At 36.5% G+C, this 13,400-nt stretch overlaps 2 protein-coding genes across 2 annotated transcripts; both read right to left on the minus strand.

The window, feature by feature from the left end:
- Positions 1–52: 52 nt before the first annotated feature.
- Positions 53–2,965, minus strand: LOC143446554 (uronyl 2-sulfotransferase-like). The gene is made up of 8 exons (XM_076946227.1): positions 2,806–2,965; positions 2,446–2,646; positions 2,212–2,291; positions 1,744–1,900; positions 1,428–1,525; positions 560–679; positions 438–484; positions 53–357 (listed from the first exon to the last, which is right to left on the minus strand). Exons 1-8 carry the CDS (start codon positions 2,953–2,955, stop codon positions 200–202), a joined length of 1,011 nt encoding a protein of 336 aa, XP_076802342.1. The 5' UTR covers positions 2,956–2,965; the 3' UTR covers positions 53–199.
- Positions 2,966–4,479: 1,514 nt separating this feature from the next.
- On the minus strand, positions 4,480–8,419 carry LOC143447135 (uronyl 2-sulfotransferase-like). The gene is made up of 8 exons (XM_076947077.1): positions 7,799–8,419; positions 7,444–7,644; positions 7,233–7,312; positions 5,922–6,078; positions 5,628–5,725; positions 5,429–5,548; positions 5,282–5,328; positions 4,480–4,756 (listed from the first exon to the last, which is right to left on the minus strand). Exons 1-8 carry the CDS (start codon positions 7,946–7,948, stop codon positions 4,599–4,601), a joined length of 1,011 nt encoding a protein of 336 aa, XP_076803192.1. The 5' UTR covers positions 7,949–8,419; the 3' UTR covers positions 4,480–4,598.
- Between the last annotated feature and the right edge of the window lie 4,981 nt (positions 8,420–13,400).

Below are 13,400 nucleotides of genomic sequence, written 5' to 3' on the forward strand. Positions count from 1 at the left end.
AAGAACTTTTCGAAAAAGGTGCAAGATCGACTGCCTTGTCTATTTTTGATGCTTTATGCCATGGTGTGTGTATATTTACTGCATTAGCTACAACTCAAGTTCACAGCGGTGAAACACGACAGTATTTGACCACGAATGCCAAGTCAGCAGCAGGTGATAAAAAATTGGATAAATTACCAAACAAAAGAAACCAGTATCATCATCTATCTTGTTGCACAAACTTCTTAACCTGTTCATAAAATCTCTTTCTAACAAATTCGTAAAATTCAACTTGAAAATGAAGTTCTTGTCGAAGTTTCGCTTTCAGGTATTGCGGCGCGTCCACTTTATGAGCTGTACGTGCATGGGGCAAGTCTCCTTAATGGAAAAACACAATTTTTATGCAAGGAAAATTAAACCATTGTTAATTTCGATTATTAAGCCAGTCGTTTACTCACTCTTCAAGTTCATTTTCTGGTAAACTTGAAACATCCCACCAAAAAATCTGCACATAAATCGATTAGCCTAATTAGTTATTTCCGAACACATTCTGTGAAAAGTAGGCATCAAAGTTGCCAACCTCGGAAAGACCTTTTCCAGTAATTTGAGCGTGTTGTTGTAATCTTCCACGATACCAACGACAGTGAAGTACTTTTCAACGTTCTTTTTGGCTTCATCCAACGACCACTGCGAGTCGGTCCTTCGAAAAGAAAGTGTTTGTCATTTGAGACAACCTGAAATGCATGGTACAATTGTCTTTGCCGATTTGCCCATCAAACAAGATGCTGGGGCAGTTAACAAGGAATTTCGAATTTGTTCCTTGCCACACGAACAGCAGTTCTTTCTCATGGTTGGAAATAACATATTTAAGCTTGTGGTCGTCGCGATTTACAGGCTTTGTATTTTGTTCTTTGATTTCTATTTGATGTTGCTACAGCGACTTTGTGTTTGACCAGTTAATGCACGTTTTCAATAGGGGTTAATCGTGCAGTGTTTGATCTGATGAGTAGACTGCCAGACTTGTATGGTGTCTTATGTTTATGGTATAAATTGTTCGCGTGTAATAAAATCTCATGCTAAGCGTGCTTCATACTGAATAAAATGACAAATGTTTTATCCCTCATGTGATGCCGGGAAACAGCCCCATCTGAGGATTCAGCAAGGCAGTCGTACGGAATTAGCGTGTCAAATTTCGGGTATGCCACTAGCTCTATCACGTTTTTACGAAATTTTGTCTGTTTTTGGAGGAATATTTGGTGTTATTTTCCAATAACAATACTTTCGTAACTTTTACCTGAACGATTATAAATATTCATAATTTTGAATTGTTACTTGTGCATAACTGTTGGTTCTGGACCTATATAGAAGCAAACTATGGGATAAGAACGGTATGGTATGAGCAAGTATGGGATAAAAGTGTCTCATGGACAACTCTGTGTTTTACCTACCTACAGTCCTTGTGAGTTCCGCAGAAAAATGCAAGAACCTTGGGACGGTTTCGTGCCAGACATCTTGTCAAGTTCTGATTAAAGCACTCTTCAATGCTCTGAATAGTCATGGACGTTAATGTTGTTAGATAAATAGTAATAGGCTTACTGCCATATTCATCCGGGACAATATATATAGACCTATACATGCGCTTGTTAACAACCGGTTTATCCCGTTTAAAATCTAAGATTATCTTACAAAGACTCAAGTTCAACAAATTGTGTTGAACTTTGAAAAAAACGGACGCGATTATAGAAATAGGTCTGTGTCACCTACCATATTACGCTCACTAAGTGGCTTCATCCCAAGCCAATTTGCCACCTGTGCGTCGCTCCAACCTTCGAAACCGAATCTCATGAAATAGTAAGACGATATAAAAATATCCACCGGGTTCCGCATTAAGTTTATGTAAGCCGGTTGTTGATAAACGTATCTGCATAAAATAGCGGAAAATTATTTATAAGTCTTGCTTCCAGGATGGTTGCCAACTGATGGATCACCAGTTTTAATACAGTTATAGCTTTCGTTATTTGTTTTCATTACTTGCAATTCAAATGATTGCAAAAAATGTTCACTAAGTAAAAAAAGAATGTACAGCAAAGCAATGATTACAAGCGTAGATGAACTACAGCAGGTCGGTATAACAATTTGGTGATGGTTAGGAACTTCCGGTGTATACTTTAGCTGAAACATGATCTTGAAAGCTGACACCATACACAATTTGTCCATGAAATGGTTACTTACTTTTCGAAATCAATAAAATGAAGATGGCGAATGAAGACTGTTGGTCTTTCGAAAGACATCCATTTCAAAACCAGATCTTTCTGTAAAACAATGTAGCTATATAGAAGCTTATTTTAGCAAATATACCTATACCTGAAATACGTATAGGCTACTTTGAAAACTTTATACGTCGTGGTACAGCACTTTTCACTGAGAAGTGAAAAGTGAAAAGGAATGCATGGTCAGTAGAGTAACCTCTTCAGTTTCATTTAAGTGTTGTTTTATATGAGGCCAGCTTTCGAATTGTAGTTGGTATTCGTTTGCGTTTAGCCTTTGTGTTGCAGCTAGGACCGCGTTGGTGACCGTGCTGGCACATTTAGGTATCCTGTTATATATCACCATGCTCGGATTATTTCTTACTCTTTGAAATTCCTTCGTTAGCGGCGTTTCTGTCACCTTTAAAATACACACAATGGGTTGTTTTGATAACAGTAGATATAAGCTATTTGTTTTATTTCTCTTTCTTATTAAGCTATAGATTTATTGGACAAAAAATTAATATAGCCTATAAGTTTTTGAAGGACATTCGGTTTATTTTTAGTTTAAGCTACTTACCAGTGCTTTATCTTTTTCACTGTGAGTTTTCAGATTTTCTGTTGTTGTTTCTTTTCTCCAATAAAATGTAAGTAAAACATGCGTACACAACCAACATACCAATATGATGATCACCCATTGACAGCAATGTGGATAAAACTTCCTTAGCATCTTAACTCTTAACTTAAAATAATAGTGCTATAAACATCTAATCAACTGCTGTATAGTTGACTTTAAATATAATTATTTTTGTAGGTGTTACGTAAACACAACTCATCGCTAATACAAATTCTGCCGGATAAAAAACTGTTGTCGTATTGGGAACTAGGCAAACAAAAAGATATGCATATCTAATGAACTATAGAGAAAAGCACAATACTGTAAATTTGAAACATATGATATATAACCTGATTATCACTTATAACCGAACAAAGGTTACCTAACGATTTTAGGTAAGGTAGGGACTAAGGCCGTTTTTCACATGAAGAATACTTCCTAATTAGGCAAAGCTTGGGTGGAGTGACCAAAGCATAGACAAGTGAAGCGCATGCGCAGCAAACAAATTACATTCAGCAAAAAATGATACAGTTTCAAAGGGCCAAAATAAAACAATCTAAGACGGGAAATTTTTTTATAGTGCGCAATATATATCTACACGCATTGAATTTACAATTAAAGCAAACACAAAGTTAGTGAATAGTGTTATGCAGCACTTATTAGTGCTTTGGTGGCAAAACATACTTGCTATACCTGTTTATACGCTATAACAATTTCATCTGTCTCTAGCTAAAAGTGATGACAGAGATGTCACGATCTCGCCGTGTGGTAAATAAAACTACAGCAGTCCTAATCAAATTAAACTGGCTAACACATGTCATCGACTAACATTAAACGTGTTTGTTAGGCCTACATACAGTACGTTAAAACTAGGTTACGCCACGGGACAATTTTGCCAACATTAGTCGATTATATAAGTATAACCCTTCTAACATACTGCCATAGTAAGGCACTAACCTAATTCATCATCGCTAAATGGTCAGGATTCTGTAAAGTTTTAGCAATGGAAAAGACATACTGTATGATCAAACCTGCACCTGAAATTTGTACTATACAGACTATTACTATATATATACTATACTATTACTATATTATATACTATACAGACCGCAGCATGTTACTATTTTGTACACCTCGTTTACACCCGTGTAATTTGAAGCGAGTTGGATTAATATTTCAGAAGGCATAGGAAGAACGCGTTCGGTATAACGGGCTTGCAAGCAATTGTAAGACTATTGGCTTTAGTAGGAACAGCTTGAAATTACAGTGGTTGCAGCAACTAAGTTATTGGTTGGGTTGAGTTGGTCCAATTAGGCGGGATTAATTGTATGCTGTATACAGAGGTGTTGTGTTTGTCGCTGTCTTGATTCAAAACTTGTTTGGCTGCTGAGTGTTGATACATTAAAACTGGTAACAACAATCAGTAAAAATGAGACCATTCTAAATTTCAAAATATATCTAATCCTAGTTGCATCATTTCTGTTGCTCAATTATATTAGTTGCATTACATACTTAAGTTATAATATAACTATATATTTTAGTATTTTGAATGGTCTGTAAAAATGTAGTCTTTAGATATTATACCACAGCGCATAAAATACGACTTTATGACAAGTCTATACGCACGCTACGTTTGCTGTTACATTTTTATTTCGTCGGACGCAAGTTCTCCAAGTTAATTGTTTACAGTGGCAAAATCAGTAAGAAAAAACACAAATGCATAGATAAATAATGTTTCACAAAAGAAACCAGTACCATCATCTATCTTGTTGCACAAACTTCTTAACTTGTTCATAAAATCTCTTTCTAACAAATTCGTAAAATTCAACTTGAAAATGAAGTTCTTCTCGAAGTTTTGCTTTCACATATTGTGGCGGATCAACCTTATGAGCTGTACGTGCGTGGGGCAAGTCATCTGAATGAAAAAGAACGATTTTTATACAAACAAAATAAATTTCTTTAAATTACAATCACATTATACAGTGTGAAAACCAGTTGTATATTATATTATTCCCGAATAGTTGTAATATGTGGTATGTTGTATATTGTATTTGCAATAGGCCTACATCATTTCAATAATCACACAAAATATTTCTTATTTATATGTAATTTTTGGTTTATTCTCTTCACTACCAATGTGTATTGTTTTCAATTTTATATGGGTATAAGCGTTAACATTTATTATTACTACAGAATGAATTGTGACAACGAGAATTTTTAAATGTGGTCACATAATCGCGAATCGACAATGAGTAATATAATACAACTCTGGCTGCGGAAAATCTCACAGCCGGTACCAAACATAACTATTCATCCAGAACACCACAATCTTGCACGTTGTGGACACAGACTTTAGTCAAATGCGTAATGGGCTTGATCATGACTTACAACAAAAAACAAAAGTGGTTAAAAAGAAATCAATCAAAAAGCAAAAACTTACGTTTCGACTTCATTTTCTGATAAATTGGAAACATCCCACCAAAAAATCTGCACATAAATCGATTAATTATAATTAATTGCTATAATTATAGCAATTCAGAAATATGCGTGGAATAGGAAGCATTGGCAACAATCCAAAGGAACTGACTTCGGAAAAGTTTTTTCAAGTAACTTGAGCGTGTTGTTGTAATCTTCCACGATGCCAACGACAGTGAAGTGCTTTTCAACGTTCTTTTTGGCTTCATCCAACGTCCACTGCGAGTCGGTCCTTCAAACGAGAATATATAACCTGTTTGTCTCACTGTATGACGTTCATCCGACCTTTAGAGGTATTTACCAGCCTATACCTGCAGTCCTTATGGTTTCCGCAGAAAAAGGCGAGTGTCTTAGGACGATTCTTTGTCATGCATTTTTTCAGGTTCTGTTTCAAGCACTCTTCAATGCTCTGTGTGTCATCGACAGAATATAATATAATCATTCAATGACTGCAATTTAGCAGTTTAATAACACGTCATTTAATCAATCGCGGTATTTGCCATTGCCACTGCCTAACTTGAATTCAACATACTTCGGCATTGTATGATAACAACGCCAATAAACATCTTTAAAAAATAAATCAGCAATAGGCTGGTGTCCCCTACCATATAACGCTCACTAGGCGGCTTAACACCCAGCCATTTTGCGACCTTTGAGTCGCTCCAACCCTCGAAACCGAACCTCGTGAAATAGTAAGAAGATATAAAATTATCCACCGGGTTTCGTATTACGTTTATGTAAGCCGGTTGATGATACCCGTACCTAAAAGAAAAAGAAAAATTCAAGCTGCCATATAGTTGTTATATCATCTATTTTCAGAGGTGTGCAGTCGGTACTTTGAAAGTACCATCGGTAACCGTACCGGTACTTGGCAAAAAATGTACCGAGGGTTCCACTATTCGCTACTATTTAAAAAAAACAGTTCGGCACTTTGTCGGTGCTCGGTATCGATACTTTTTGTGTCAAAGATGCGCTGCTGCAAATGCAATGTTTGCCGATATTTTATGCTCTTGGTAAAGGTTACTCCAGGTCAAAACAAATATGGCGTTAATGGCTTGCAATTTTACTTGTCATTTCTAGATTAAAAAAGATCAACAGATGCTAATATTAGTATTAAGGAGTAATTAACATGTATTTTTTTAAAACATACTTGTTAAAATTTTGAAATTATCACGTGAAAAGTACCGAGTACCGGGACCGACTAAAATTTCTTGAAAAAGGTAATTCGGTACTTTTTTTCAAAAGTACCGACTGTACCGGTACCCGTACTGAAAAAGTACTATAATTTGGTAATTATATATAGTAATTTGGTACTATAGTACCGCGGTACTGCCCACCTATATTTATTTATAATATTAATATAAGCAATACAGTATACTATGTTTTAGCTATTATTTCATATAAGTTGTAGGAAAGCGTAAATTTCATGTATCGCGAGCTGAGTCTATTATAAGGTTTGAAAATAATCTTCTTATTGTGCAGCTTTTGCATATAATGCCACTTTTTATTAGAGATAGCGCTAGATTAGAAATGCTATGATGAACAAATTGAAATCTTCTTAGGTACCGACCAACTGGAGCTAAAGTGCCGACAGCTCTCTTGCTTGGCAACATATCTGTACTACCACGTTCACAACGTAACATCCCATTCGCAAAGTATTATTTCCTGCTGTCATATATACAATATTGATATATTATATTCAAATAAACAGTACTGCTTTTTGTGTTTTTTTAGTCACAAAACTGATGTAAGTGCCGACAAATCGAAAAGATAAGTTGCTGATGGGCGGTCATTTAAACAAATTGGTGGGGAAGAAGGCAGCTACCCCCTAATGACCCTTGCAGCACAATCTCTGCTTTTATTCAACCAACAGCTTTGTCTAAATAAACATTAGTAGGCTGTAAACGGTAACTCACTTCTCGAAATCAATAAAGTGAAAATGGCGAATGAAAACTATTGGTCTTTCGAATGAAGTCCATTTTAACACTAGATCTTTCTGTAAAACAGTCAAACCATACAGAAACTTATACTGTTTGCAAAATCCATTAAACGTATTTTAAAACGAACTTTTATTTGGCATTCATTTACTTTTCGATCGAAAGCAAAAAGAAATTCACCGTAACTCACCTCTTCACTTGCATTCAAGTATTGTTTGATATGAGGCCAGCTTTCGAAATGCAGTTGGTATTTCTTTGCCTTTAGCCTTTGTGTTGCAGCTAGAACCACCCGGGTAACGGTGCTGGCACATTTAGGTACCCTGTTATATATCACCATGCTCGTATTATCTCTTATTCTTTGGAATTCCTTTGTGGGCGAAGTTTGGATCAGCTGTAAAATAGACACAATGGGTTGTTTTGATAACGTAATACATATAGTGAATTATTCATGCTGGCCAAAAAATAAAGCATGGAATTCCGGAAAAGGATATTCAATTTCGGTTTTTAAAATAACCGTTACACAGCAATCCGCTTCCTATACTTACTGTAGCTTCATCCATCTTGCTGTCACTTTTGAAATATCGTGTTTTTGCTTCTTCTCTCCAGTGAGATATAAGTAAAACATACAAACACAACCAACACAATAAGATAAAGATTACCCTCTTGTAACAACATTGACAAGACTTGCGAAGCATTCTGATGCCTGTTTCAAATATGGTAACTTTTAAACGTCTTGTCGAAGTTGTCTCTACTACAAGTTACTTTATACCCAACGTTTAACTTGTTTTATTCAAGAAATTTCCCTGCATTTCTTTTCAAATTTTCCGTTTCGACAAAGATATTTGATGAAGTTACATACATGTCATAGATTGCGCATTTAATCCATATAATATACAATGTAATTCTTCAATAGTGCTCTATAACGTCCGATATAAATTCTCTGACACTTCTTAAAAACGAGGGCCATGCCATGAGCATTGTACTGTACGAAAACCTGCAAGAGTACGGCAGGCCAGCGGTCACTCTGTAATTTTTTTCGAAGCTTTTTCCCATTTTGTCGAAAACTCTCTTGCTGATTGTTTAGTTATTGACTTATTGTCCATGATCTTGGACCTGGTTTTAGGGAAATGCCTTAATAAAGCATAATCAATATTTACACTATTTTGATAACATGCAAAATTCCACATAAATGGAGCCGGGTCGACACAAAGGTATTGTCTTAAACAAGACCTGGACAGGAAAAACGTGAAAATTGGTATTTTAGTAATGACCCCATTATATCAAATCATTTGATCAACATCGCATCTACCCCACAAAATAAGTTATCAACCAATCCTAAATTAAATACAACTCGTAACTCTTGCCCACAATGTCTTTACTTTGTTTGCTGAAGCTCAACCCATGACTCGTTTACAGTACATTCTATGTAAGAATAGCCAAAAGTATACCTACAGCGTTTGATTTTACTCGCAGCACGTCCAGTTCGTTTACACTCCTTTTCACGGATGGTTAACCCAAAAAATAATTGACTCAAAGTTCTGTGCAGCAAAAATTTTAGTCAAAACCTGTGCATGACGCTAATAGACTACGCTGACGATAGGGAAAGAGCGTATACACCTCCTGCACAGCAGTTGGCTAAATTTTGCGGAAAGCAGCAGTTGGAGTGCGTTCGTCGCAACTGAATGTGGAAATACTGCAAGCAAAACTACTATTGTTCCTAAAATCATCAATCAACTTTTCTAGTTGCATGTAGATGCCTAAAGCTCACAACCTCCCAAGTTCATAATTTAAAGTTGAGTGCGTAATATGCTTTTCTGTCTTGTATTGGCTAACACGTTAAGTACAAAACTAATCTGCATATTCTGTAGTCAATTCCAACTCAAAATCGTACAATTCCCTGGGCGCTTATCTTAAAGTTTGGTTAATTGCTTTGGCATTTTCTCACGAAACATTTCGTCTGTCTTACATCAACTCATGATAAAAGATGAACACAGAAAGCTTTTCACACAATAGTGTGACAATGCGGCATAATCGGAAGCAGGCCTTAGCTCAATTGATTAAACAACAAACAGTTAGTATGTTTGCTGTTAGTTAGCAGCGGCTGTATATAGCTTAGCTCGCTCTACTGTAAAGCAATGCGCAGCATGTAGTTCGATGTTATTTCCTATAATGACCACTGTTGCTCTTATTCTTTTGAAATCATTCTTTGATTTTATCTGCAGCGCCAAGCCAATAGCTGAATCATAAGTAAACAAGCTTGCGTGAAACTTTTCAAAATTTAATTCTCCCGATTAATTATGTCCGAGAATGATGCTTCAGAACAAAAACAATCCTATATAATCCAGAAATTTTTAGGTCGTGTAAAATTTCGGCGCGAGAAAAACAAACTGATTACTTCATTTCTGCAAGGCATTTAAATTTTTACACGGTCAAACAGAGAGAAACGTGCGCTCAAAAGGGAAGGAAATAATCTAATCAATGCGTCAACTACTTTAAAAGGTCAACCGACACGCACTCCAAGTAAAATAATGGGCTTTTATTCTACGTTTATAGGGTAGTTTATTTTCATAGAACCAGACTGAGTTGCGTAGGCCTAGATGTTACAACTTTGCAGCCATGTCATTTTTACACTTCCAACATCATACATTGCCCGACCTAAGATACCGTACAGCAATGTTCTCCGTTTTATAAGAAATCAGTAAATATGTTGTGTGATTGAAAACGTTACACGGAGTGATCGAACCAATGATCATTTCAAATGAACCGTTCACTTGCAGCAGGCGGCGTAGAGTAAATTTTGGGCGCCCAGGGCAGTTTGAACTATTGCGCCACTTATTTACGATAAATGTTGTCATAAATCCAACTAGTAGCGTAGGCCATTCAAGACTGCTTTCAAAAGAGGAAAGTTTTTAAAAAGCTTGCTATAAAACTCCCGCAATAAACCACCTCGCCTGTGCGCCTATGACAAAAGCCGAAACTTTGCCCTGGGCGACCAGATAGAGCAGGGGTGGGCAAACTTGTTCAATGAAAGAGTCACTTGCGGAAAACTACAAACACCAGTGAGCCGCAAAATCAGTAGTGACAATACAAATACGGTAAACAATGCATGGATAATGAACAATAATGGATGTTACTATTCAGCTAGACTGCTAGAAGAGCTAAAAAAACATGTCGGCGAGCCGCAGTTTGCCCACCTTTGAGATAGAGCGTTATAAGCCTATTCCAGCAAAATTAGTTTCTTGTACGGTAGCTAGGCTACATAAACTCATTGTCTTTTGCGATAGAAATAACGATGTTGCTTATTGCAGACTACATGCGTGTAAAGTAGGCAGCTGTTTTACCAAGAACAACTTCCTTTATGACACTAACTTACAGTGCCGGATTTACAATGTAGCAAAAGTAGCATTTGCTACGAGCCTCGCGCTTTTGGCCCCCCCCCCCCCCCACTAAAGCCATCTTCTCACAACAAAAAATAAAATGAAAAAACAAAAAATCTATGAGAAGAATATAGTAGCATTGCAATTGATTGTAGTAACTTCTTACCAGGGTTCATGCAAAAGTTGCAGGGGAAAGAAAGTCCGTAATAAATTTTAGGTAAAACATTGGTCAAACAGCTTCCAGTTACTTTTATTATAAATGTTTAAGCCCGTCTCTGCATTTGCATAAACAAAAAACTGGTTTTATATGGACAAATATTAAATGAATTTACTAAAGAGCTCAATGCGGGGTTGTTGATGACGTTTGTGCTGTTATTTGCTAATAGAGGCTACCAGTTTATACAATTACCAACAGCGGCATTTAACACTACTTATCACGAAATCTTCAAATCAATTTTGACGTGTTAGGGCCCCGCAAATTTATTGTGCTGCTTGCCCCGCATGTGTTTATTCCGGTCCTGCTAACTTATATCACAAAAATCAAATTAACGGACCCGAAAAAATTCCCCAGTTTATACAGTGCTTCTACATTAGTTCGAAGCTGTAGAGTAAAGTATAGCCTAATCAAACTACGTACGCCTAGGGCTATATTGTTATTGCAGGAAAATATGACAGATTATTTCACCGGAAACTAGTGCATAATCAAGTCGGTGAGCTACAAAATGGCGGTAATGGCAATGACCGTAACTAACTTAATGTTTTTATTTCTATTACACAGTAGGCTTGCGCTATTAATGGAATCAGATTAGCATTGTTAGCATAAGCTAATAGTAACTTTTTTCTACACGAGTTCCTACCTTTATACCAACGTCTAAATAATCCGAATTCCGAAGCTTAATTAAAACCCTAACTGAAGCAGGCCGATTGGTAAATACTAAATTTCATTTTAATAACTAGCCAACTATTTACTAAACTAACGTAACAGCTGATTTCCAAAGCTCTCCCGTGATGTCAACCCTGTTTGAGAGGCTAGGTTCTTACGGCTTGACCCAAAAATTAAAAGCCTGTCTTCCAAGATTTTTTTTCCGAGTATAAAAATTTTTGAAAGGAAAATATTCAAAGTGTTCCAGATAGGCGTTTATAACCGTTTAGAACAGGAATAATCAGGTATGTTGGGAACGCTGAGCTATTGTTGTAATGTACATTTCATGTATAGGTGAACAGAAAAAACGTGTGAAATTACAGCAAGATTACGTTAAACCTATAACCGAAACTAAAATATAACCACCGAAGAATTAACAAACACAAGCTAGGCAACTAAGATTTCACCAAATAAAAAATCAATCGAGTCGTTCAAAGATCAAACAAACCTTTGTCAACCCGAGAATAATTATTCTGATAACATTTTGCCACTTAGCTTACATCCAGCAACCACCACACCACGCCGATACCAGGGCTACAAAATTATGCAAGCGTTCCTTTCATTTAATTCCAAAAACCAAATAGTCCGAATTCAAAGCTAGTTATTTCTATTTATATCGTGAATTTGTAAAGTAAGCAGTTAGTGTGAACGAAATCTATGAACTTTACAACGTGTTTTACAAGATGTTTATGATGGTTTGAATGGGACATAGAAATCCTTTAAGTGAGCTGATGGATTTTCATTTTTTTCTTGCTTGCTTGATTTTAAAGGAAGTTTTTATTTGAAGGAACGGAGAAAAAGTGGGCTATAGGCGGTAATGACGAGCGCGTCTAGCGTTGTTACACGTGATACCCGTTATGCATGCTAAGACCTATTGCCGGTTTAAGAAATGGCTTAAGATTGAATTATAACGGTACCATTGAACCTAGTTTAGTCTATGCCGTAGAGGCGTAGATTTGGATTGTCGGAGTGCAAAGTAGCTTATATGTCCATTTTCAGCAAGATCTTGCAGTTTTGGCTGCGCCAAACAATTAAAAAGGATAAGTGCGGTGCGAAGAAATACTCAGATGCAATGAAAGTGCGCAATAACACAGTAATGTAGGTTACATAGGCCTAATTTGAAATATTAAAACTTCAAATCAATTGAAAATTGAATCTAAAGTTCTGTACAAGTCATTAAATGCAAAATAATGGCTGAACGGGGTCTAGGATAGTATAAAGTGCATGACCAGATGACGTAACAATTTGAGTAGCTGGGGTTTAATGTGCAAAAGCATCCTGTGGTTGTGGACTTCTATACTAGACCCAAATAACGTAGGCCTACATTAAATGCGGCACTAAAGCTCATAAAAAGCAATAGGTTATTGAGTGTGGGTATGCCAAGCTCTGTAGACTTGTGGCCTGTGGACCGGTTGTGATTGTACAGTGTACTTGGGGTCTAGTGCACAATGCAGGATACATTGAGTAGGGTTGGTAACGTTACGTACAGAATGGGGGTAGTATGAAAGGAATGGCCCAACTGCAGTGTATGGCCATTTAAAACAAGATCTTGGATGCGCCAAACAACTAAAATGACAAGTGCGGTGTGCAAAAAAGCTCAGATGCATTGGAAGCGCGCACTTAGGTGTGCAAGTGCAGTTACACAGTAATGTGATTGTAACAGATTGTCATATTCCATCTTTAAATCACAAAAATATAGATGCTTTTCGAGTTACTGCTGCCACTTTTTTGTGTGGAAAGATTTTTTTGATCGCTTGTACTTAACAATAAAAATTGTTGATCCACTTTGATTGTTTTTTAAATCACAAACATCCTGGGCATTAGATGGTAAAGATTTCGCTCAGGTGA

Source organism: Clavelina lepadiformis, chromosome 2, assembly GCF_947623445.1.
Source record: "Clavelina lepadiformis chromosome 2, kaClaLepa1.1, whole genome shotgun sequence".
Lineage (NCBI taxonomy): Eukaryota > Metazoa > Chordata > Ascidiacea > Aplousobranchia > Clavelinidae > Clavelina > Clavelina lepadiformis.